The sequence below is a fragment of the Aythya ferina genome (genome assembly GCF_964211825.1).
Source record: "Aythya ferina genome assembly, chromosome: 27".
Classification (NCBI taxonomy): Eukaryota; Metazoa; Chordata; class Aves; order Anseriformes; family Anatidae; genus Aythya; species Aythya ferina.
In genome coordinates, this window is record NC_140310.1 from 2,532,470 (window position 1) to 2,559,005 (window position 26,536).

The 26,536-nt window shown below is 44.7% G+C and overlaps 1 protein-coding gene across 1 annotated transcript in view; it reads left to right on the top strand.

Annotated features, from left to right (window-relative positions):
• The window catches only part of LOC311424346 (uncharacterized protein), a 187,773-nt gene extending 179,367 nt beyond the window's left edge, over positions 1-8,406 (top strand). The window contains exon 15 of the mRNA XM_084499418.1: positions 7,702-8,406. Within this exon, the coding sequence (XP_084355544.1) occupies positions 7,702-7,763 (62 nt within the window). The 3' untranslated portion in view covers positions 7,764-8,406. The remainder of the gene's footprint in view (positions 1-7,701) is intronic.
• The last annotated feature ends 18,130 nt before the right edge of the window (positions 8,407-26,536 follow it).

A 26,536-nucleotide genomic window follows, 5' to 3' on the forward strand; every position in this document is an offset into this window, starting at 1 on the left:
TATGTCCAGGCCCCCTTAAAGAACTGTGAAGGATTTAGGTGTCTTTAGTGCAAACTAAGGTAGACAATGCATTTGTTCTGTTCTCTCTGTGCCAGTAAAGTCCCGGGGACCAGACTGGAACGGAGGAGAGGCAGATGGGAGTGAAGTGGTGATGAAATGCAGCCATCCGTAGGTCAGCTATGGCTGAAAACACCGAACGTTTAATTACATGATAAAAACTCCCCCTTTCCTCTGAAAATACTCCCGGTTTTTATAAGTCAGAATCAAGGATGTCTGTCTTTTTCTCATCCCCCTGTATTTCTCCCAGGTCTTTGTCTGTAGCCCTGCTTGCCTTTTGAATTTTGCACAGTTTGACGTGGGAAACCATTTTCTCTGGATGTCTTTTAGGAGAGGCAGCTAGGTACCATGAAGCATGGCTTGTCTGGGGGAGCTGAGCCTGCAGAGACGGGCACCTCCAGGGCATGAGAGCAAGCATGTGGAAGAACTTCAGAGCTCTGGGGTCCGTGTCCCACTTCAGAGTCTGCCAAATTCGGATATGCACAGGGCAGGAGAGAGCAGGCAAAGAGCGTCTCCACAAGCCCTGTGCATCATTCTGATACTGTATTGATGAGGTCTGCAACAAACATCATCTCAGCAGTGTACCATGCCTTAGGGGCGTTTGGTTTGCTTTCTACCTCAGAATTGGAACTTCAAACCCTGGTCTAAGCCTGCGTTCAGCCTTCTTCCTGAACCATTCTTGATTATGTTGTATGTAATGCTTTTTATTAACAATACAAGGCTGGGAATGAGATTACTAAAAGAGTTTATGGGCCAAATTCATTTAGGAAGATAAACCTGTTTAAGGACTTGGGGCTCTCCTAGCTGTAATTATTATTACATAAACAGCATGTGAGTTTGGATGTATTTCATTCTAATATTAAGCAATAGCTTTTCTTTTAATCTCTTAATGTTATTTTCCCCAGGCATTTTGGAGGTGGTAGGGAAGATCCTGGGTAATATAGCACAAACCTAATGCGCTGGCAGGAATGGGAAGTATCTATGCGATGTCAGTGTTGGTTTGTCTCAGATGTTTAACAATAATGAAACATATAAAAGCTTTCTTTTGACTAAGAGTCTGCTGCTGCTCATTGAGGTGAGAGACCAGATGATCCACTCCGGAGTCTCATTCTCTCCCCTGCTCTGCTCCATGTGCACGCGCCTGCGTGGTTCCCCACTACGAGCATCCCCCAGGACAGAAACCCCTGTAGGGTATGGGATTTATTTATTTTTTATCACGGAAAAATTGCCAGATCTTAGAACAGAGTTTATATCTGCATTGGCCTTTGGGAAGGGCACCATTTCTGAGAGCTGTCTGGGAGTCATCGCAGTTATTACTAATTAAAACAGGGTTGGTGTAGCCAGCTGAACGAGCACAGGCACACTTGTGTCAGCCTGTCTTCTCATCCAGAACTGCTCGCATCTGCAGAGCGGAGCTCTAGGCTGCCCGATGCCGGGCTCCTGCAGCTCAGCTGCTGCTTGCACTTGCAAGCTCATTTCAAGGCTGAACTCACTGTCACCACCGATTGCTGCTTGGCCGTAGTTTTAAGCAGGACAGGCATGAAGCAGAGTCAGGAGCCTATGTGTACACAGCCAAGTCATGCCCTTAATATTTAGCATAAACATATTTGGGCTCTTGGGTTGCAAACACCTGAAAATGCCTGAGAACGCTGGCGGCAGCGTGGTGGATTTATGGTGCTGATGAAGCTGTGCGTCAGTCTGACTCCCAGGTTCTAGCTCCAGCTCCTCCCTGGAGAATGGTGCTCTTGCAGAAATGCAGAGTGATAGGAGATGAAATCGTTCTTGCACCAGATGAATTTGTTGCTGGAAACAAAAGCCTACACTTCTGGCTATTCAGGAATTCAGAAGTTTTCTTTCTGGTTGGGTCTTCGGGTGTTTATGAAGGAGACAGTGGTGGGCTCTCTGGGGCAGTGGTGGGTTAGCACCGTGCTCAGGGCCTCTGAGAGCACTGCTGCAGCAGTATTAGTCCTTGGATTTACCCCTCCTGTCTGCTGTCCCCAGAGCATTAAGCATCTAGCACCAGCTGGGCTTCTGCAAGTGCTGCAGTGAGCTGCTGCAGGCTTGTGTCTGGGTTTTGGGAACCTGGGAAAGAAGAAACCATTTTCCCTGACATGGTAGGCCATGCTGACAGGGTCTCTGCTGGAGGATATCTGCTGTAATGGGCAAAGACCTGTGGCAGCAGCTGCCCGTGGAAGGCAGGGTGACGCAGGGACGGGCTCTCCTTGACTTGCTTGGGGCTTGTGTCATGACAGCCCAGGCTGCTGTCAGCTCACCAGAGCTATTTGTAGAGATCTTTCACTGCGTGGCTCAGGTGCTGTGAACTGTGGACATCGGTGATTCAGAGCAATGTGGGGAAAGGACATGCTGGGAATCAAATCTGCCTGACAGGTGAATAGATTCGTATTTGCAGAGGGCAGCTCAGAGCAAAGCAAATGAGCAAGTGTCCTTCCAGCTGCTCAGCCGTGGCCAGGGGTGAGCCAGGCCTCCTCTGGAGCAAGGTGGACAACCCAGCACACGCATCCAAAATCTCAACCCAGGGTCCAGGGCTCGCCAAGTCCATGTCTAGGATTAGGACTTCCAAAACCACTGGGCTCCGATGGTGGTGGGGCCAGGGTTGTGAGATGTGCTGAAGTCTGGCCCTTCCTTGGCTCTTGTTTCCAGCAGGAGCTACTGGAGGGGCCTGGCCCTTGCTCAGGGTGGGCTCCCCTAATCCGTGGTGGGCGCTGAGAAAGTCCAACAGAGCTTGTTTTGTCTGCTTTTGAGTTACAGCCTTCCACGCTGCTTGTTCTCCCTGCGATTAAAGCGATTTCCACTCCAATAAGCTACCCTGATTTTCCATGGATGAGCTGAGCAGCTCTCTTGTTTTCCCACGAATTTCCTTCGGAGGAAATAAGCCCCGTGCTGAAGCGAGCAATGGCAGAAAGAAGAGCTGCGTAGGTATTAATTGAGGGAAGCCTGCGCTGCATTTTACTCCGGGGATTTTCTCTGAGCTGATTAAACTTCCCTTAATAAATCCACCTGCGGGAAGTTACAGAGGGTGCAGAATTTTTAAATCGGGCCTTTCATCACTGCCTGCTGCTCCTTGGCAACTGTGTCCATAAAGCAAGCCAAAAGGAGCAAGCGAAGGGACTGCGACTCGAATAAATATTTCCAGTTCAAGCAACGTTAAAAATGTGCTGCAAACAAGAGCGGGCGTTCATCTCCAGGTTCAGCCCTGCAAAGGGTTAGGAGCAACACGTTTGAGAGCTGCTGGCTCGTGAGTGTGAGCAGAGCCATCTGTCGTGGCCATGCGGTGATGGAGCAGGTAGGCCCGGGGACAGACGGCGCCACTGGGGTCATGTTTGAGGTGGCAGCGACCTGAGATGTGTACACAAGGGACTGGCGGCAGCAAGCAGAAGCAAACCCTTGCCTAAGTCTGTGAAAGACTAAAAGGAGTCCTCCAAGGAAAGCGGAGGCCATGCTGGGGGCCAGGTAAACCCCCTCTGATGGCACACCTTGGATCAATCGATGGGGTTAATGCGTATTTTAAATAAAAACTCTACAGAGTTTTCTTCAAACTCCTCTGAAACAAAAAGACTTACAGAGCAGGGTAAAATAATTTTGCAGAGGGTGATCAAAAATGTGCTTTCCAAGAGTTGGCAAGGGGCTATGTTGCTTCAGACCCGAGGGTGATGTGTTTTATCAATGTTAGATGCTTTGCTCAAGAGGAATTTTTGTCTACCTGTTTCTTCCATATTTCTACCTATCCGAGGAAAAAAGAAAAAAACATTTCAAGCAGAAACTGCTTTTCCCAGGAAAGGCAGATCTGTGGGAGACTCTCGGATATCCTCTGAGGACTCAGTTGATGTGGTTGATTTTGTGCAGAAAACATTCAAAAACCACAGCAATGAGGCAGTGTAAAACCCCAAGATAGATATTAATTGTTCCTGTGCAGGAATGTAATAGCAACCAGGTTTGGAGTTATTGATCCTTATGGAGTTTGACACAGGCAGAGGCAATGCTGGGTGGAAATTTGGAAAATGAATTAAATGTAACTTTTTTTTTAATAGGAATTTATAGGTCATTTAAGGCTTAATGGTCTCTATCCAGAGCTATTGGCTTTGAAACCCTTAGGAGGAAAGCACACGCAGAGAAACAGCCCAGCCTGCTGGCTGGGGAGAAGGAGTAAGTGCCCCGAGGCCATCTGCTTAGGAGTCACATCGTGTTGGGAAATGGCCTTTGGAAAAGCAAAGGATAAATGCTGGACAACGAGGATGCAACTGGAATCCAGCTCTGATGGGTCCCGACGGTGGAAAAGCAATAAAGGCCACTGAGATTGAGTGCTGGTGTAAGAGCAGAGGACTGGTGCTAATTTTGGAATACCTGTCTTAGAAACGTAAGCAGCCCTGGGGGGAGGTGGGGGCAAGGAAGGAATGCCGAGTGTAGACTCACGCCAAAGATTTCAGCTCCCAAGAAATGGCTTTTTACACCTCCACTCTCTGGGGAGAAGGAGAGAGAAATGAGAAAGGAGGGAGGTGAACACAGCAAAGGCAGATTGATTTCAGCTACTCTCTTTCTGTGCTTTATACAAAAGAAAATGGAGGGAGAATAACTCCAAAGGCAAAGCTCAGATGATTATTGATGCTGCTAGGAGAGACCTTGAGCACCAACCACATGCGGGCAGGACTCAATGTCATATTAGAAGTTCTCCAAATGCGAAGTGAGAGCAAGTTATTTATTTTTCATGGGGAGGACCCGGGTGTTGCAAAGGTTAAACTGCAGTGGGATAAATGTAAGCATGAATTTTTGAAGTCTTTCTCTCCACAAGCGCTGTCAGGAATGGGAAGAAAATTGAAAGCATTCAGCTGTTTGTCAGTAGCTGTAGAGAAAAATTAGAATCACTGCTGTCAGTGTTTCATCGAGTTATTTCATTGGTTTTGCTGCTTTGCTTACAAACCAAGGTATCCTTAATGAAAATAGCCAAGACTTAAGGGTCAGAAATCCAAAGCTAAAATCAATGTTTCGTTTTCTATTGCCTGGGATAGTATGGTTGATTTGATCTTTCTATTACTATTCTCATTATTGCAGCTGGATATGTGAATTATATTTTTAATTTTTTATTATTTTTTTTTACTCTGCTATACTCTGGAACATAAAAAGAAGCCAAACTATGTATTATAAAGCAGCAGGTACAAAGGGAACTTTTAAACTGAGCTCTCGACGGTTTTGAGCGCTGCCATCTCCTTCCTGAATATGAATGGCAAGCAGACAAATGTCTCTCTCTGAATTTCTTGTCCAGTGCTATTGTAAATATCTTAATTAAAAGACATTATGGCATACTTCAGGTGACTGCTAGGGTGGAACTGGAATAAAAGTTTTGTAGCTGCAGTTTTTATATGCATCTTTTAAAACTATTAATTGGATGTCTCTTAATAATAGCCTGGACTTATGCAGAAAGATACCTTGAGAGAGGTAATATCCTGCTTGGCATTTCGGACACAGCAGTCTAGTGTGTATTGGTATGGGAAAGCTGTAAAATGACTTTGTTTGAGAGAAAGGTTCAATATTATGTTATTCTCATTATTTTTTTGCTCCAGGCAGTGTATCTCCCACAATGCAACGTGGATCACCAAAAGTCACCCCCTTTTTTCCCCCTTTAGATTTCTAATTTTTCAGCAGTCTGGTGTTAACAATGAATTACCATTCCTGGAGCTCTGTATTTATCAGGAATGGCAGAGGACTTAATTGCATAGCCAGGGAGCTATGCATTAAACGACGCCTGGCGATTTGTTTGGAGGGCTGTTTGTTGTTACCACTCTGATCAACCACTGCTGTGCTTCCTCTCGTGCTGTTTCGACTCCTTCTCCACTTACTAAAAATAGTGGGTAACAGACCAGTGAACAACAGAGTCGAGGGATTTTATTTTTTTTTTATCCCCGAGAGCTTGTTTCTGTAAAGAAATACCGTTTCCTAATTAATCATTTATCCACTTCATTAGGTATTGTCAGCGACTGAATAAGAAATGGGGCTGCTAAGATGCTGCGCCTTTGTATTTATTTTGTTTTCCAGGGAGCTGGAGATTGTTTAAGCCAGAAGATGCATTACAAATGGTAACAGCTGAGTTTTCCTAATGGGCAGAAGATGGGCTGGCAGTCGGGGCAGGCCTGCTTGGCCGCTGGGTTTGACATCTTCAGGGGATACACTTGAACACTGAGCTACCCTGTGGCAGCGGTTCTCTTCCTTCTGCCACCTCTTGGTGCTGCAGGCATCTCCTGCACCTCCAGGCAGGGCCCAGCAGGACACAGCCTCAGCCTGCACAGGGTCTGTAGGTATTACTATGGAGCAAATAGAAGTGCTGGTAAAACTGATGTGGCAGTGACATCACAAAAATAAAAAATAACCAGCTTGGCATCAAAAGGTGCTGAGCTCCCCCAGCTGTCACCAACTGCACGAGGACATTGGCTCCCAAGCACCATCTTCGAAAACCTGGCCTTAAAGTAAAATATTCACCTTTTTTTTTTTTCACCTTTTTTCCCCTCTGAGCACGTGGATAACATGAAATGCTCACAGGAGAGTCACCGCTTGCTTGCACCTCTGCTTCTGCTCCCATCTGCAGCCCATGTTCCTTTCCCTCCTGCCAAAACTGGGCTGGGAGGGCAGTGAGGGACTGGAAACCATTTTGTGACACCCAGCAGTACCTAAAATAACGATATACTGACTGTGGAGTGTGGCCAGCCTAGGCAAAGACTGCAGGGAAATGCTCAGTGATGAAGTTTGTTAAAAGGTTGGTCACAGCCATGTGCAAGACGCAGCTTTCTTTTCATTAGTGATTACTTAATGCATGATTAAGAAGTGTTAGGAGCATGCTGCAGGCATGAATAATCTGTAAAAGACAGGCTTAAGTACCCTCTAGAGTTACTGGAATACCATAAAATGGACTTGTCATTTATTTATTCTGTAATCTGTACATTTTAGACGCCGTATCTTACATTTCCTTTAGAATGAGCTAACCCCGAGACATACACTGCTGCCTAAATGATATGGAAGTAAAAGGATGGGAGTAAGGAAATGAGCTAAGCATTTGTAAGACTTCATACGGCCTCCGAAAAGATAAATGAGAGACCTGCTCCAGCGTGAGATCTGCAGTGAGTATCTGTGGTGCAGGCATTAAGCGGAGCAGGAGGAGCTCAGCTCAGACCAGTTTCTGTGTGTGTTAGGGGAAAACGGGGGCTGCAGAAGGACTGAAGCTGCAGCATGCTGGTTTCCTGCTCGGTGGGAAAGATAAAATAACCAAGGAGGAGGGAGAGACCTTTCACATCTCTGTTTAGTGCGATACATCAAGCCAGCAGTGCAGGAGTACCACCCCTGGCCCAACGGGGAGGTTTATTTCTCCCGCGCAGGGTTTGTCCTTTCGAGGCTCTACAGCAAACTTCATTTTAATCTGTTCACCAACTGCTTTTGACATCTGGAACCCACAGCGTCTCTCTGGTGGCATATTTGTTGCTCAGACACTGCGCAGATAAGAAGTGTATCGAGGCTGCTCAGGCACTTGGCTGGGGAGGAGGCAGAACAGGCAGCAGCAGCGAGGACCTTTAGCACTTGTCCCGGTGGGTACTGCCGGCCCGTAAATCGCTCTCACTCACTGATCTTCATCTCCCTTGACAGGCACAACAGCTGCTCCTTCTCCTCTCTTTCTCCTTCTGCCCATGGGCCACGTCCAGGTTTGATTTCTTCACGCCCACTTGCCATGTTCAGCCGGATCCAAGAGTCAAATGGGCTGCGGATGGAGAACTCCCCAGCAGGAGTCACAGATGATAGTGTTGGCAATTCCAGATCTTTGGTGGCTCCCAGTCATCTGTCAAACGTTAAGGTAGGGCTATCTCTGCTCCTTGCAGCCCCGCTGGCAGTCAGTCTGGTCCTCCTGGACTTTTTAACCTCTGTACTGACTCTCTTTGACAGCAGCTCATATTTGTTTAGTCCCCTCTCACCTTGTCTCTCTTAAAAGAATAAACACTTCTTGTTATTAATTCCTACTTTATTTTTGTCTGCTGTCACCCTGTCAGTCAGTTCTGTGGCCGAGAGAGAGAAATGAAATTTTTGACTAAATAGAAATGCAAAGATAAGATAGTCCAAAGAAAACTCTGGGAAAACATGGGGCGAAATAAAAGATGAACCTCTGTTGCAGAGTCCATTTGGTGATTTTTACGTTTCTTTAATGATTGTCTAGTTTCATAATATTTCATGCAAATAAAAAGGACGTGGTACAAATGAAACATGGACTACCTTTTTCTGCATACATCATCAGCAATTACTCTTTGTGCCATATATTCCAGGCTTATATCTAATGACAATAGCTGAACACACTGAATTGATTATTATCAATTAGGACCCCATTTTACCTAACTAGAGAATTCTAATTCCTGATGTTTTTTTATAGTCTCAAAAACCCTTATTTAAAATTCAAAGGCAAGAAACTTTGGCCTAGAAGAATGTGGATATATTTAAAAACATCAAAACCAGAAACCTCAGCAAGCAAACCAAATAATCGAACAGTTTAATCAGCATGCTGCCCGTCGGTCTTTGCTCTTATCATTGGAAGTTTCAGAGGCACAGCTCAGGAAAAGAAGTGTGTTATTTTGTTTGAAAGAGTGCAAGAGTGACAGCGATGCTCCTTGGGAGGGCCTTGTCCTGCGGATGGCTTCCCAGTCAAAACCAGTGGGATTTGGACTTGCAGCTGCATTTCAATCAACCTGGAAAAGTCTCCTTGAAACAAGTGGCCCACATGTTGGCCCTATTTAAAAATGAGCTTTAACCTGGAGCTTCCCTGTCACCGTTCCCGTCCCCTGGAGCACCGAAGCAGCAGTAGCAGTGACGAGCAAACTCTTCCAGAGCCCCACTTTGAAATGGACACCCAAAGGATTTAATTATTTCCCTGGGCCTGATGCTTGACTATTTCCAGTGCAACTCTGGCTGCTCACGCATTAGTTTCAGTTGAGATTGCTGGCGTGCTGCCAGAGCGAGGAAGTATATGGATTAATTATAGGCCTGGCCACCTGCTTCACCTAGCGCCAGCTCCCTGGATTTGTAGCTAATTTCACGTTGGCAGGCTCTAGCCTTGCGATGGTGGAAATGGAAGCGGGCTTGCACAGCGCTGCTTTCACCGACGTAATAAATTCTGAATGTCCTGCTCGATATTCTGCAAAATAAATTGGTAACGCAAAAGTAGACTTTGCTCATTAAATCCATGTACGGATCTGGAAGGGAGTAGGGAAGAAGTGATCGGGTCCTCCAGCCTCTTCCAGCTCCCCTTCCCTTGGGCTGTGATGACTTACAGAAGGGGAACAGGATGTTGGCAGTAGGCGATAGGTGACTGCTGCTCAGGGAAATGGGCATTTTTTCAGGTCATTTCCAAATAAAGTGATTCCTATGATCGCTGGCAGTTTCTCTTAACTGAGGTGCTTTTTCTCATTGCCTGTTTGCCTCCTCTCACTCCGGATTGTTGTAGGTTAAAGGACTGAAATGGCACGTTGGGATGAAGCTTTGCTTGCTTGCTCAGTATCTTCTCAAAGCCTTGTTATAAGGCGGCTGAATTTCTCTGTTTTAGTTTCCCATACTAAGGGGAGATGGATATAAAATTCTGACTCCTTCCGTCTTTTGGATAATTCAAGTTGTGAGCTCCTTGGGGTAATGAAAGTTCTCACCGCAGCGGTACAGAGTGCTTACAAATGTACTGTAATCTTGTCCTGGGCTTCTAAACCCCACTGCACTGGAAGTTATATAGCAATGAAGAGCCTGGAAAGCACCTGGGATTCAGTGCTGACCTCTGTAATACACAATCTCCGTATCATACCGCAGGGAACAAATCAGTCAAAAAGCAAGGGGCATGGAAATAAGGATAATCAACAAGTTCTCTCACTCCTCTTAACCTCTGAGGAAATAAAACAGCCAAGGAGAGAATCCTTAATTCCTCCTGAATGTGGGATAACATCGTTGTTCTTCATGGCAAGTCCAATAAGGCTCCTTTTCCTTGCTGTGTTTGTATCCCTGCCTCTGCACTCTCTTGGTCCCTCCATCATTTTCTGTTGTTTTCTAGCAAAGCAGGAATCTGCCAGGGTTATCGGGGTGGCCATACAGTCTCTACCGTAGGGGAAAAGCTGTTATTGTGAAAGCATATGTTTTTTGTTGAAATTATTTGAGCTGTTTGACTTCTGTGAATGCACGATGCACCAACAGATGAGCTGGGGATGACGTTTTGCTTGGGAGTACCCAGTAGGAGCAGGTAGCAGAGAGATGCTGTGACCATTGGGGTAGCATCAATACCTTGATAGGCAGGTAGAAAATCCAGCCTGCTTGGGAGAAGGACCTGAAGGCTCAATCCTTCTCCCACCTGAAAAATTTCTGCCTTGTTGTAACTTTACTGACGTGGTCCTTAGCCAGAAAAGAGACGTAGCTTGCCTTGTTTGCTCACACCCCGTTATGAGCCCCGCTTGTAGGCTGAGCACTGAGAAAGTCCCTGCTGAATGCTTCAGTGTTCTGTTACCCATAGATTTTATTCTTTTTTGGTTCAGTTTTAGCTTTTTACATGTCTAAAATGGGGTTCTACAGAAAGCAAATCATGGACCAAGCCTGGCTTGAAAAGCAAAAATTCTGTCAGTTATGGTGTGAGTTACGGTTGGTCATTTCTGCCCATGCAAATGAATCAAAGGATTTTTGTCCTATTTTACAGAGGGTAGAGAAGATAGATGCTGGAGTCTGATGTCTGAAATGAAATTTAATTAAGCTTTCTGCTTCTTTATGGCAGCCTGGAGTTTGTTTAGCCTATCCTAGTATCTGAAAAATCATTATTAGACCAATAATTTCTGATGAACATGTTCTAGGAAATAGTGTCAATTATAACTGTGTAGGACTTTGTTATTTCAGTCTATTACCTGTAAATGAGTTATTCAGGAACAAGAAGTTCAATTGATAAAAGGCAAAAAATCAATAGGTAAGATTGTTGAGATTAATTCTGAGTTTGTAATGGATTTTTCCTCATCGAGGTTTCCAAAAGCTTTTTTAGACTATCTGTCATAGATCTAAATTTAAGTTTCCTGGACCTAAATGTGTGACTAAACTCAAGCAAAACTTTTGTAAATCCTTATTTTTACATTAAGTTTGTTAATAATTTCAAAATTGCAGCCATTGGGGATAAATGATGAGAGCTATAAAAACACTCAGGACCTTCTTTAGCAGAAATTGCAGTGAGTTTTCTGGATGCAATACATTAATAACAAAGGGATCGTTTAGTTTCATGTTTATGTTACCGTGCGTGTCAAGGATGGGGAAGTTATTGTGCAGGGTGCTGTACCTGCTCAAGGAGAGTCATTCAGAGAGATTTTTGTCTAAATGGGGAAGGGAAAGGGAATGTTAATCCCAGTTTCTGACTGGGAATGAGGAGCCTAAGTGCTTAGCCAAAGGGATGCTGTGGCAGACAGAAACTTGAACCTTCCTTGTACTGGGTAATTTTGATATGACAGGGAGAGGACTAGAAAATAAAAAATTTCGATATGATAATCTTGTATAACATATGGGTGGGATGGTGAAAGTGATGGGACATAATTCCTTCGTGCTGAGATTCAAGCCCCTGGCTCATTGAGGTGTTGGAGCAATTACCTAGCTGTACATAGACGTGCAGAATTTATTTTCAAATCCATTTTCTAGTAACACGTGGGAAGTAAGATGGGCTGAGAAGCCTTTTTAGGCTTAACTTTGGCTGGAAACTTGCCCCTCTGCTCCGACACCCTTGGAACTCTGAAACCAGCACGTGTTTTGTCATCCTTCCTCTCATCACCCTCTCTTCCTGTTGTCTTTGCTGATCACCTGAAGACTGGAGAAGTGTCGAGCATCCTTGAAGAGTCCTTGTCCACTCCTTTCACGTGACCAGAACAGGTCTCCCAGGATGTTTGGAAAAAGTGCTGCTGAGTCTGTTCTTCTTTTGCTGGCATTTGACACTGGTGACACCCAAGTTTCTCATTTCCTTTTACTTTTTGTGCTGAACCAGCGTTTGCTGGCTCTCCATCCAGCCACCTTTCACTGTCACTGGACGGAAGCTGAGAGCCATCATCTGCATCTCCGAGCCCATCAATTAGTTTCTGTTTTAATCAAGGAATCGTATCTTTCTCTTCGGGCCCATCAATCATCCCTGGCTCTTTGTGAAGCTGCAGCCATCCATCCTTCACCTGCCTCATTACTCAGGGGATGCTTGTGCCGCGATGGTGGGCAGGAGGTTGCTGTGCCAGCACTCCCTGCAGCGCGGAGAGATTGCAGCCTGCTCCTCTGCAGCAGGCAGGACCTCAATATTTCTTCCTTTCTTCCCCCCTTGCTTCAGGGGGCTCGGGCCACTTGGGATGAGCTTTTTTCTTGCATAGCTTTAGCTCATTCCTGCTCGGGCAGGGCTCCCCACGATCTAGGAGTCGTACGGTGTCGTTTGGCATCAAATAGGCTTTGCAGCAGCTCAGCCTCTGCAGCAGGGAACGCACCCAGGAGAAGCCCACTGAGCAGGCAGTCATCATCAGTCAGATCTCTACTGGTGTGCCGGTAATTAATTAAGCATGTAGTAGACCTAATGGAATGCAAAACAATGCCCAGAGTTAATGCTGTGATTTCTAACCCTTGTTAGTGTCCTGCTGCCAGTGGGTGGACGATGAAGTAACAGCAGAGTGTTTTGGAGGAGTGACATGCATGTAAATCCCCTGCTAGGAGTAAGGACAACACGACGAGATGCTGCTACATTTCTTGTTCTCCTTATCACGGCCTGCAGTATGAAGAAAACACCTCTGACTGCAGACAGAAAGATGTGCCCACACCTGGGGAGAGACGTCCCTGTGTTAGCTTCTCATTTTGGGTTTGGGGGTCACGCCGCATTTCCCTGTCACATCCCATGGTTGACTGCAGCAGTGCCAGCAAAAGCAACGCCGTGCCCTGCAGAGCTCGAGGAGAGGAGGGGTTAACCCCCAGACCCTCCACATCGCATCCAGGCGTGCGAAGAAGCAAATAAGACAAGTGTAGCGAGGCATATTTCTCATTAAACATAGCAACTGGAAGCACAGCTACTGGAAAAGGGAGCTCATTTATCATATCTCAGGGATGACACCGGGTTTTATTAGCTCCGGGGCTGTAGGTAAACTCCTCGCTGTCTTTCTGGGTAGCACAAGGAATCAGAGCATCGCAGTTGCTAGCATTTCAGCCAAACTCCTGTTTTCGTGTTTCTTGGCTGCTCTTATTAATTGTGTGATATAATTCTGGGCAGTGATGTCCAAGACCATCAGGATGAAGCCTGCTGTGTGCCCTGCAGAGCCTCTGGTCCCAGGCACAGAGACCTCCATTGCCAACGTGGATTTAGCTTCTGCATCTTGAAACTTTGCTCCCTGGGACCATGGCTCTCATCTTCAGCCCATGCCTTCAGAAAGTGATTTTTCAGGGCGAATGCCAGACCTTCAGCTGCCATGCACAAAGCAATGACAACAGCTGCTTTATCACATCTTTGTTTCTTTTCCAGATAGCAGCAGTTGCAAATTTAGGCCCTTTCAGTAAAGTCCCTGATGGTAATTGCCCTATTAAACTTGTGGGTGAATTTTAAATTGACAAGTTAGCGTTCGATGACGAAATGTTGCACGAACATCTCGTTTATACCATTGTTGGGGTTTGCAGGCATTAATGGGATCAATTCACACACCTGCGTGGTTGTGCAGCCTGTGAAAATGTGTGGAAACCAGCTGAACAGAATAAACTGCTGCTAAAACCCTGTTGCCTTGTTCCTGATGTTCCTGCTGTTCCTAGCTGGGGCAGTTTACAGCACTGTGAATGCTTCAGGTATGGGAACACTCAAGATGACAATTCTTGGAAGGGTAGCTCATGCCTGATGCTCTGCCATCCATTTTGCAAGCCTCGTGCTGCTATTTAAGACAGGTCAGGTTGTTCGTGGCCTTGGCCCTGGTGGAGCAGGGTTCGAGTGGCTGGAGGAAAGGAGTTGGTATTTCTCCAGGGCTCAGTTCACCTGGCTTTTTTTCACCCTACTGAGGGTGGATTACAAAGGCAGAACAGATCTTCATGCATCAGCTGCAGCCCACTCAGAAGTGGAAAATTGTGGATGATGATGATAAATCTTACGAAGAGAAATGTCAAACACTCGTGAGCTTTCTAGTTAAAACATTTCTACTCCTAAGTGTCATATGGAAGGGAATCACTCTTTGCATGTGATATAAAAACTCATAGATATGAGAAAGCTACACCAACCAGGCAGAAAAATCTATTTTTGCATTCACTGTGATTAAGCGCAAGTCGGTTCTGCTGATAAATGCCTGCCCAAAGAAGTTATGCAAGCCAGGTGACAATAGCTGTGGGAGATGAATTTTAAACCACCAGGACATGGTGTATGGGTAGTGGGTGGACTCTGCAGCCAAGTTTTCTTTAAGCCGGAGTTTTATTGCAGGGACAGGACTCGTACATGTATGTGATAGGAGAAGGGATGCCATGGTGGAACGAATAACAGAGTAATTAAATTATCCACATTGTTGTTTGCCATTATTACAGCAGCTCATGAGGAGGACGTACCCAAATAGGTACAGTAAAGGTCATATTTCTAATTTTAACGCCTTGCATTTGCTCCCTAAACCGAGGTCAAAGGTAGCTGTTAATCTTTGTAAACAGTTTTGGTGTATAAACTGGTTTAATCTTCCTTTTTGTAAGGAAATGTGTATTCTAGATTAGGTATAAAAATAAACAATTCTTTGCTCTTTATTATCACATCTCTGCAGTAAATGCACAAGTTATTGGTAGCAGTTACAAAAAGCCAGATTTCTTTCTTGACTGGCTCAGACTATATTCAGTGTTGAGACTTGAACAGAGCTTATATAATTTAAAAATATTATGTGAATAAAATGTCAAAGTGGCTTTCTCTCTAAGCTATCAGTTTGCTAGCCTCGGTTGGAGAGAGAGTAAATGATTTTTACAGATTATGTGCCTTTATACTGTAACAAAAGATGTAGGGTAGTGTCTGAAGAAGAATTTTTTGTCATCTTTTTCTGTCCTTGAAGGTTCTGCTGAATCCATCAGAAATAAAGAATTGGGTGTTAGAGGCGAGGGGCAACCTGGATGTATAAAGGAAGCCGAACTGCTGTTCTCAAAATCCCTTATCCTCCACCTTGCCTGCGAGGTGTGTTGTGTGGTGTGTTTTTTTTCCCCACTTTGTGCCATTGTGCAGAAGCCAAAATCATTTTCAGCCCTTCTAGTCCAGCAGCTGGCTATAGAAAAAAGCCCCTTTTATTTATTTTTCAGCCGTTGTTTGACTTGAAAGTTTCCTTCTCCTCAGCCCCCCTCGAGTGGCTATGGGACACGCAGGAGATGCTTCTTGTTCTCGGAACAGCCTTCTGGATTGAAACTAAAGCGTATTACCAAAGGCAAATTGTGTGCTAGTGTTTAAATAAATGTAGGCAGGAAAAGCATATTTTCCCCTTGAGGAAACAGTGAGAACACACAATGCTTCCTCTCATTTTTATTCTAATAATCCGCCGCTCGGTAATAAATATATCGTCTTTTCCTTGCTACGGTTGCTTTGCTCAGCTTTGCCACATCTGACCTGGCTCCGTGGCCTCTTCTCAGGACTATTTCTTTCTTCCATGCAACTCTGCCTGCCAGGGACTTCAGCACTGCCTACCATATTTCTCCACCCATTTTGCTGAGCCCACGACCTTAACAAAACCCATGAACCTCTCTGGGACTTGGGCATGGCCACGCATGACAGCCAACACCATCCCTAGATAGTCCGGGTATCCTGCGGTGGTCCCTGCTGTGATTTCCAGCACCTTCTTGCACACAGAGGGGAATATGTTGTCAGCCAGTTCCCTCTTAATTTGCATTCTTCCAATCTAATCAAACCTTTGTAAACACCAGCTCTCTGAAAATAATAATCAACAGCAAGAGACGCATTGGCAGGCTAAGGGAAGGTGAATTAAGATGCTTTTCTTTCTCCTATGCTAATCTTTTCCTAATTATGTTTTATTAATATTATGATGCAGACGCTCCCGCTCTTGTTTTCACTCATCTTGTCCGTAGTTAAAATCAAATTGCAAATGAATGAGCTATATATTCAACTTAATCACTTAAGCCCGTGACTTTCACCGTTTTTCATAAGCAACCCTTACAGTCATTCCAGAATTGGGTGCATTTTTTTTTTTTTTTCCTATTTTTGAAGTATTCTTACATGATTATTCTATGGGTGACATTGACATTTTGTTATGATAAATTGACTGAGTCATTATCATCAGGAGGCTGTTGGGTTTTCTTATATTTATAATAAGGCGCTTTTCATTCCAAAACCAGGAGGGTGGGGGGGAGCAACCCTTTTTTTGTTTTAAACAGCCTAATATTGCAGCTTTTATGTCAGAATTGCCATAGAATAATGTTATATTCTTCCCTTTTGATTCTTGAGGGATGCTTTGAAAGGCCTAATCAAAAAGAAATTGGAGCCTTGTGCTTGGTTGCTCTCTGCAGATGAGCACGCCTTTGAAGTTGAACCGTTGGTAATCCAGGTTGTTCCAGACGTACGGGCTCTGTGGTACATAGTACAGGATGGTATCTTTATGGAAAAATATGGCAGAAGCCAGATGGCATGCAGTTTATTTGCTTCAGTGAGGACAGTTTTGGAAAAAGAGAAATTCCTCTGGCAAACGAGGAGGAGTAGTTACCCCCGTTTGGAGGGCAAAACGGTCAAGTGAGTGTAAGGAGCTCAGGTGTGAGTGGGACGGAGGTGGCCAAGATGAAACACAGACCCTGCAAATCCAGAACCTTTCCCACGTGTGAATCGAGTGTGATGCTGTGTTACTTAGTGCAGAAGGTATCGACTTGGTTTCGGGTGGGCTGGGGTACGAGGAAGGTGCCAGCAGTACGTTTGGTGGTGTTCATGTGTTATTGTTCAGGTGCAGCAGCGTAGTGAAAAAAAATTGTAAAAGAAATGTAAATGTGTGTCACGCTGAATTTAGAAGCTTTTGCTCAAGATCTGTTTTGATAGAAGTGCCAAATTCTATCAGCTTAGTTTATTTCAGGTGGCTCTCGCAAATCCTCCCGCTGGCTTGTCCATCTGTTGATGGTGATGGTTTTTATTTTCTGTTCCTTTATGGAGAAATGAGGATACCCTTCACCACCATGGACAATTTTGAAAACACTGCTGATGTTCTGTAGCTTATCAAAGAAATGTCAGCCCAAGAGTTTGTTTCTTTCCCGGAAGAAAGAAAATAATGCCTTGAGAAGAGAAAATATTTCTTGGTTGACAGAAACTATTTAAATACATAATTATCACTGGGAGGGAGTCATTAAGATGATACATTTTTTACTCTGAATTATTAGTTTCATCAGGACCATTTATAGATCTAGCTTGCAGACAGATATGTAAATAAGATGCAGTGGCATACACTCAAGCCAAAGCACCCTCGCTGCAGTTGTGTGATGGCTAAAGGGCTAAATTCTGACCCTGCAGGTCCTAAAAACCACAGTAAGTTCATTATTATCAAGGAGGTTGTCCTGGATTTTCCCTGGCATTACCGAGACAGGTCTGCGGACCTCTGTTTATTAGGGGGTGAAATTCAGTCTCACGTGGAGGATCAGTTCAAGTCCTGTGCATGCCTAAACACCACTCAGCGCTTGAGAAGAAATGCAAGGTCTTTTGAAAAGCATAGTTTCAAGGGCTTAAGTGGAACTCGAGTGGCACAGGGGTCTCCTGCAAAGGACTCTGTTTCCACCCCAGTGGTAAGGAGGAGAGTGTATTTATCGCAGAGAGCTCCTCAGAGCTTTTTCTTGCTCTCTCTTCCACTCCACAAATCTGGCATTTGCTGAAGAGCCAAGGAGATGAGCAAGCTGCTAAGAATGGAGCAACTCTTAAAGGGGTATTTATTCGTGGCTAAGGAGCAGATATTCACATGACTGCAGGACAACAGGGACTGATGTTAAGAAAATGCTGCAGCTGCATTAAACTTAGGCACTTGGACCTTGTGTCTCATCTAGCACTAATCAACGTAGTCACCCAGTTACATGAATTGACCCTGAAGTATTTTCATGCAAAAAAAAATTACTCATCCTTTCTTGCTGTGATTTTTTTTTCTGCCTTTTTTTTTTTTTTTTTTTTTTTCCTTTAGATCCAGCTTTTATCTAACAGCAGAGGTCTGTCTTCTACCTGCACTAAGCTGTGGCCACAAAAAGGCAGAGAATAGTCAGTAGCAAAGTGAAAGGCGGGGACTCAAAGTGAGATTTAATGGAATTGTACTCCAGAAGGTGCCCCAGAGAAGGCGCATATTGCAATAAATGGCCCACGTTCCTGATTGAATTACCTCCACTGATGGAAAGAAGTGTGCCTGTCTTGCCAGAAAACTTCATTTTTCTCCTGCTACGCACAATATATTTGCTTTCAAAGATGCAAATACTTTCAGGAGGAGCGATTGAATATGCAGCCTCTCGTACTGACGTTGGGACGTTGTGAGGCTGAACAGTGATCTATAGCCTGACGTGTTGGAACCGGGAACCTGTTCCTGTTACTCATTAATCCCGAGGTGCTGAGGGGAGATGCCCCATGTAGTGTGACAAAGTGCATCAGGCGTACAAAGTTAAAGAGCAGTAATTAGAGTAGTTCCCAGCTTTCCAGCTATTGCCTCGGCACTTCCCTGCACACATCAGCTCTCCACGTATGTTTTCTCCATGGTCCCATAACCGATAGACCAAATGACCCGGTCATTTGGATCGGGTACATCTCAGGTGGTGACTCCAAATAAGCTGCACACGCAGTTCCAGTCGGTTTCATTAACAATTAAGTGTGTGTAGCAACAAGTCTTAATTTGAAAAAAATGGAAGGACCTGCAATGTGTGTTTTTTAACCAAACACTAACAGGCACTCTTCGGCATTTTGGTCACTCATCTTAATTACAATTAATCTTAATTGCAGAATTCTTCCTTGGTTTATAGACAGTGAGTCACACCTAGGCAAGAAATGACTGCTGGCTGTAAAACAGCTGATGGATGTTCAGGGCCTGCTAAGACGATTTGGTCTCAGTCCAGTTCCCAGCAGACGTGTATCCACATTATAAAAGTAGGACATTATTAAATGGCCATTGGATTGATGGAGTCGGAACAAAGACTCAGCAGGCTGTTACTGCTGAGCTGGGACACGGGATGCTCCAGTGTGTAGGGGCCCAGCCTCAGGATGCTTTGGGCACCCCTTTATGACTTCGAAGGGGTCACCGGCTGGTTTCCCCACCTGAAAAATGCAGGAGATGGAAATGGAGCTCCGGAGATGCTGCAGAGATGGTAATCTAAAGGTTGTGATGTGCGCTGAGAACAGAGGAAGCTGTGAAAATTAGTTCCTTATCTCTCGTTACCGTGATAGCTGGTGCCTTTGATCACTAAGTGGGCACGCGGCCACGTCTCTGGCCAGATTGTAATTTTAGCACACGCTGTCGCATCCTGCTGTAGATAGCTGAAGGGACAGCTTCCCCGAGAGACATCAGGTGCTTTCTTACTTTCTGGCTGTGCTTGAGAGCCCTCGAGCTGGGCTGAATGAGGTGGATGTTGCTGTTCGCTCTCCTAAATCCGAAATTTTGTGATTTGTCAAATACAGATGAGCACTAAAGAATTAGGCAGCTCCAGTGGTGGGGAGGAAACTACTGGGGAGCCTTCACCGAAACCTTAATTGCGTGTTGCTCAGCATTGTCAGTTTGACACGCTGACATTTGGAAATATTGAGCACCTCTTTTTACAGTCGTCTTCCCCATTGTAGCACGAACACCTATGCTGTAAATGAAAGAAGAAACTATTAGCGAGCAGCCAAAGAGGGCTCGCATCTTCTTCTGAAGGCACGTGTTGGTCTCTGTGCGCACGCTACAGGAACATGGGGGCACTGCCTTATTTCTGTCCCTTCTGTTTCAGATACGGCTGCATGGTTCAGGGGTTGAAAGCCTGGTTGCTGACTATTACAGCCGAACAAGTTCTCCTTCATCTTGAGCAAAGCCTCAGAGGGAAAGCAGAGATAAAAATAAAAAACCTGGTGAGAATAAAGGTCACCATGAGAGACAGGGATTCAGGATGAAAAGCCTCAAGAGAAAACAATTGGTAACAGCTCTCCAGGTGTCGGAAAGGAGGGGAGGGAGGTTTGTGCCCACAGCCTCTACTAATAAGCTGCCTAAAACTAAAAGCAGCGTTGTTGGTTAGGAGTGCTTTTTTTTTCTTTCTTTTTTTTTCTTTCAGATCAAAGGTGCACCAGCAGCAGCAGCAGAGGGGGCTGCTGTTTACCCAGGAGTGACAGCCGTGGCGGATACACGCTGGAAACATCTGGTTGTGCAGAACCTGCTGGGTGCAGGGAAGGGGTAGGGAAGTGCGAGTGTTATAGATTTAATTTGATTTCAATCTTATTGATTTTTCATTGTATTGGGAAGCGCCAGATGGTTTTGCTTTTCATTTTTGTCTGTTTTAGATGATAATAAAAAGGCTTTGAAGGATGGGAGAAGTAAGAATTACCAGCCTAGATCACAGCAGGGGTCTTATCTCTCAGGTCCTGGCACTGTCAGCTATTGAAGAGGGAGGTTGGTGTGGGAGAAGCTCAGCAAGTATGGGATAAAGCTTCATCCCTTTTTCTTCATGGCTAGAGAACACTTCAGGACCTAAATCACAAGGTTTTCTATTGCAGCGAGCTGAAGTATGGTTGTGGTACCCCAGGCCACATTTATAGTTTCCCCACATACCCTAGAAGTGGAAGTGTGTTTGGTTTTAGGGATGCAGGATGGACTAGAGTGGGAAAACGGAGGATCTTTGCTTTTCAGTGTGTACTGAATGAAAATGTACCAAATGAAAATGTACCGAATGGAAAACATGAAATATGAATTTGTTAATCCTGAGCTGGAAACCTGAACGTAAAACCTCAGCGCCCAGCTATGCATGGCAGTATGTAGTACTGGAAATGAGCCCAAAACATCCCTGCCTCCTTCCTCACACCTGGACCACATGAAGCTTGGTCTGGCCCTGCTTGGGAGCCCTTAGAGCCCTCGGGTGAGTCCGTCCCAGCACCGAGCACCAAGGGATGAGTCCTTCCTCAGTGGTCCCACGTCTGGTTCATGCCGGGCAGGGTCAGGCCCTGGCTCTCACCTGTATCCCAGGGCAGTAGCTGCCAGCCCCTGCTTTGTTGTCTCTTTACTCTTTTCTCCTCTCTTACATTCATGTATATTTATGTGAAGCTCCAAAATAGCCAAGAGCACTTTAATCAGAGGACTATCTGCAGCCTAATCAGGGATAATACTAATCAGGAAGTTCAGAGCATGCTTTAACACTTGCTGCAGAAGGGGGAAGTTTACTCCCAACTCCAAAATGGAGCTGGATGATGGAGCTTTTGCATTTGCCCCAGTTACTGAAAGAGAAAACAAAGATTTACTGTTTACACCTGGTGTTTTAAAGCGTCGTGGCAGGAGCAATGAATGTTGGATATGTCATAGGAGCCAGTGTTGTCATGAGAAAATTAGGCAAACAGTGCGATGCTAATTTAGATCCAATGTCTCTTGTGTTTCCAACCATAGGGATCTCACTTTCGAGCCAATCTCTCAAAATCCCATCTTTTTTTGTGTCACATGGCCTGATTTGAATACATATTTTAGCTTGCAGGAGGGTGATTTGAATGCAGAAAATCTGGCATGCTCTTTTCTGTAAGTATTTTAAAATCGTTGACTTTGCAATCTCAATAACCAGGATTTTCCTACAGAGATTGTACTCAAAAGGGAAGGAAAAAAATAAAACCCTCTGAACACTTGGACACAAATAAATTGAAAACTTTTTAAGGTTTAGCAAACTTAAAATTAGAGCTCATGAGGGTTTTAGACCTGCCAGGCAATATTTTAACACCTGTTTAACACGATGCCCTTTCTTGAGTTGAGAGGGTTTTTTTATTCTCACTCAGACACAGAGTTTTGCAGAAAATCCTTTTACATGATTCACATGAAAGTCTTCGCTTCCTGAAGTCTTCTCAGATATAAATGACAAAAGCTCGCGTTATCTGCCCCATTTTTTCAATTGCAACTTTATGGGATAAGGAACCACAGTGCTACTGGATTATATCTTTAATGCAGATTTTCCACTGAGATTTTAGTTTTAAAGCGTTGCTCTTTAAAAATATGTGGATTTAAAAATAAATAAATCATCCCTTACTTTTAGGTCACAATCCTGCTTCAGCCCAAGTCAAACAAAGCAGCATGAGGCAATAAATTCTGTCTCTTCTTTGTGCCTGCCTGGGTGCTGGATGTCTGGTCTTCCATTTCCCTTGGATAAGAAAGAACCGTGGGCCCGATCTGCTGTGATGACGGTCGCCCAGCAGGGTGCACAGCTGCAGAAATGACAAGCTGCAGATCTCTGTAGGTAGGACACAAGTGGTAGCTGAGGTATTGAGCTCAGTCCTTACTCTACAAACGTTGGCACACGGAGTTGATGCTGAGAGGTTCAGCTGGCTCCCATCCAGTACGCAGCTCCAGTTTGGGGTCAGCACAAGAGTAGTGCTCTTTAGGGTCCTGGCACTCATATCATCAAGCTCAAGTGTCAGATACTGCTTTGCCTAGTGGAGACAGGCCCCAAAAGAAGGATTTCCCCATATTCTGCAGGGATCAGGACCGAAGGCTTCTTGAACCAGAAGCCACGGCCAGCTTCCCATCATGCTGATGCTCTGCAGGAGCTCTCTTTGCAGCTTCAGCTGGTGACACACACAACATATGGCAAAATAGCTCCAGGTATGGACCGAGCTAAATGAAGCTACTTACACCTTTGTGTCGGGCTAAAACCCCCATGTGGAGGGATGGTTTCCTCCCAGATAATGCTCCTGTCCTCTCCCTTGCTGCAATGGGGACGCAGTTTGTGAACAAACTCAAAGTAGCAGCAGTCATGGTAGATTGAAAGCCCTCGCAGTCCTGATGAGCTGATACTTTATATCCCTACCACAAAGGGATTTTTTGTTGTTGTCGTCGTTTTAATCACTAGCACAAAATAATTACATTCCTTTTTTTTTTTTTTTCCCCTCCTGTGAAGCAACAAAGTGACAAAGAGGCAAAATAAAAAATTGTATGATCTTCTTCACAGAGCAAGCAAAATTGGGTTTGCAAAATAAAATAAAGGAATCAATCACTTTCCATACACAAAGACTATTTTTAAGTAATTCTCGAAGCAGGAGATGTTTTGGGATCAGAGAAGTGGCTGTAATCAAAATGCTGGAAGAAAATGGGATTCGTTCAGAAAACTAAGTGCCTCATTAAAAATCAATCCCTTTTCTCCGCATTCAAATGGCATATTGATTATAATACTTTAGCAGATCTCTTTATAGTTATGTTTGCTTGAGAGGGGGGAAAAAAACACATGTTGTGTCATATTTACTAGAGTATTTAGCCATCTACAGATGCAATCTAATACTCGGAGGATTTATGAAAGGAAGTTAGGTACCTACCAGGACAGCTGCATGGGGAAGGATGGCTATACAAGGGCTTTATCTCCGTTGCTCAGTTCCTAATTGCCAGCCTGACCCTCCGTGATGAGTCTGTGGCTACCTCACGCTGCTCAAATCACTCTTCTTCAACACCGAGGCTGCTCTGCCAGCAAAGTCAGAGAGCTTTCTGTCCTCATCGAGCATGATGCTGAGAATTTGCAAGTGAAAACAGGGAAACAAGCAGTTGAGGGGGGAAAAGGTTTATTATTCAAATTCCATTTCCTGATTACCAGCGTGCTATCTCTTAATTTAGAAGCAGACAAGTCCCTCGGGTCTCGCTGCTCATCAATTATTTTTCTCCTCTCACCTAGCAAAGCTAACCCAGCAGGTATGAGCAGAGGCTTCGGGGTTCACCAGCAAGGTTGTGGTCTTCCTGCCGGTCCCAAAAAAGCCTCTGAGTGTATCATGGTGGGATTCTAGATTATGGTACGTATCTGCACCAGTGTAAGGCTTCAAATTATACTTCGGAGTGTATAGAGGAGTGAGCCTAAGTGTGAACATCGTCTGATGTGGTGATCTCTCCTCCTTTGTTGGATCAGGACAAGGTGGTACGTACAGTGTGAGCGAAAGGCATTGCTCTGCTCTTCTTTGTGTGTTCAGTCATCGATACTTACAGCTGATGGCACCTCCTTATAGTACTCAACTCTCTTGAAAACTTGTTTTTATTTCTTTTTTCCACCGTCAACTGCTAGAGATTGGAAAATCCAGCAGAGCTGACAGCAGTAGAGTTGGGCATGGGGAGAAGGCAAAGCTTGCCTTGAGGACAGCCCTGATTTTTTTGAAGGAACCTTTGCAGGAATACAACACATTCTGCTATTGATCTGCATTCTCAGGTCTAATCGAGAATAATCTCAAGCTTCCTTTAAGTGCCAGTAAGTCGATTATTTTGTTTGGGGACCGGCTGCTGCCTCTGCTCTCAGCATCCCGCATCGGGCTGAACTCCAGGGCGCTGCCACCAGCCTCCTCGGAGGCTCAGCCCGGGAGCTTCAGGCAACTGCATAATCTGTAGCACATTTCTGATAGCAAGAAAAATGCAAATGTGCCAGAGCTTCCCACTGCCCTGCTTGAGAAGCCATGGCAGGCTCTGATTTTTGTAAGACACAGGTGCTAATTACTGGGAAATGCTTTCCTGAGAAGTACCAGTCCCCTAAGGGGAAGTGTTGGGGGAGGCATTATTTTCCATCTAATCTATTAAATTTAGAAGCTAGGATGGGTGCCACCTGGGAGACCCCTGTGATTATTGACTTATGCAAGCACACTAATTTCCACTGCTACCTTGTCTTCTCTCTCCTCCCACTGCATTATCTCCATCTATGCCAGCTGCGTATTACCAAAACTGTAGAGTTTTTTTCTTTTTTAAATACTACACGAACACCCAGGAGACCCGGCCAAGATTAGGTTTTTGCTGTGACAAACCGCATTGAGAGGGACAAAGCCTGCATCCAGCCAGGATGTACGAATAGGGGAGGAAGAAGTAGGACCAAAAGCAGGAACGAAGACGAGCGATGTCTCGGTCTCACAGCCCCAAAAAGCACATCTGCGAGCTGCCGGGAGCAGGGACTGCTCGGTGGGTGGCATGCAGTCAGCACAGAGCACAAAAGGACACTTCATGTGAAGCTTCAGTCGTAGACCTGACTCATCTCCAGGCTTCTGTAGCTCACCAGAGCCAGGGTGTGAAAAATGGAGTGGGAAAAAGAAAAGAAAAAAAAAAAAAAAAAAAAAAAAAAAAAAGCCCTGTGAGTTTCTAGTTCTTTCAAACCTTACTCCCAACAAGATGCAGAAGTTTCTAAGATTCTTGATTTTACATTATTGGAATGAGTGCTCCAAAGAAATAATGTTGGATAAGACATAATGTTGTAGGATCAGGAGGTGTTCGGTCGCCCCGGTGTATCCGACATGGAGAATTTGCCCTGCACAAAGATGTTTCTACCCAAAGTGGCCCTCTTCTGTAGCAATAAGTACACGATCACCATGGTCCTGTATAGCCCACATAGACCTCTATCAGCCGAGCAACACATTTCCACTCAGTGTATCACTGTGCCATTGATTTCAGTGGGCTTTGGATTGGACAGCAAGTCTTTACGGTGTGTTTTACTTCTCACTTCCGAGCTCCTTGCTTTTTTTTTTTTTTTTTTTTTTTTGGGTTTACTGCAGGCCTTTCCATGTTACTTTAACAAAGTTTTATGTGTTTTAATTTTCTTTTATTACTTTGTAGCCGATTTCCAACTGCTTCACGAGACAAGTCAATGAGACAGAGCTCCTAATAAACCTGCATTCATCAATGCCTTGTTTTACTCTCTTTCATCTCTAACTACTATCCAATCACTTGGACAACTGGTGCTTCTGAGCTTGCAATTAGACCCATGCTTTCTGCTGCTGATGAAGGAAGATTAATTAAATCAGGGCTTTTCAAGGCTAGAACAAATGCAGGAACGTTTTTGGCAATTCTCTCCTTCCTTTAAACCTGTAGCCTATTAATTTAAGACACCTGGCATTGATCTAAGATTTTGCCCTGATAGAAAACAATAAACTGAGATTTATACATTGGAGTCTTACGGAAAGGCTTTTTTGCCTTTCCCAAAATGCAAATTACAGACTAAAACAACATGAGAGCAGAGAAAAAGTTTATAACCTTCCTTCCAAAGAATAAGGACTTCTGCGATGAACCTTTCATTTTTTAACTACACCTAAGAGAGTGAGGGGATAGCTCGGCGATATAAGTGATATACTGATACCAGTTTTTATCTCGTGAAGCATTCACGGTGGTCAATCATCTGCAACTCCCCATTGTGCTGGTGCTGCACGTGCCCACGTGCACATTCAGGACCATATCTCAGTGAGGTTATAGTCAAAATAAACAAGACAAGCAGGAGAAGAGGAGGAGATCTGTGTGACTCCTGGTGTGTACAGCAAGCACTGAGTTGTAGCAAGGTTTTAGAGGATGGGATTACTATGAAAGTACATCTCCAATTT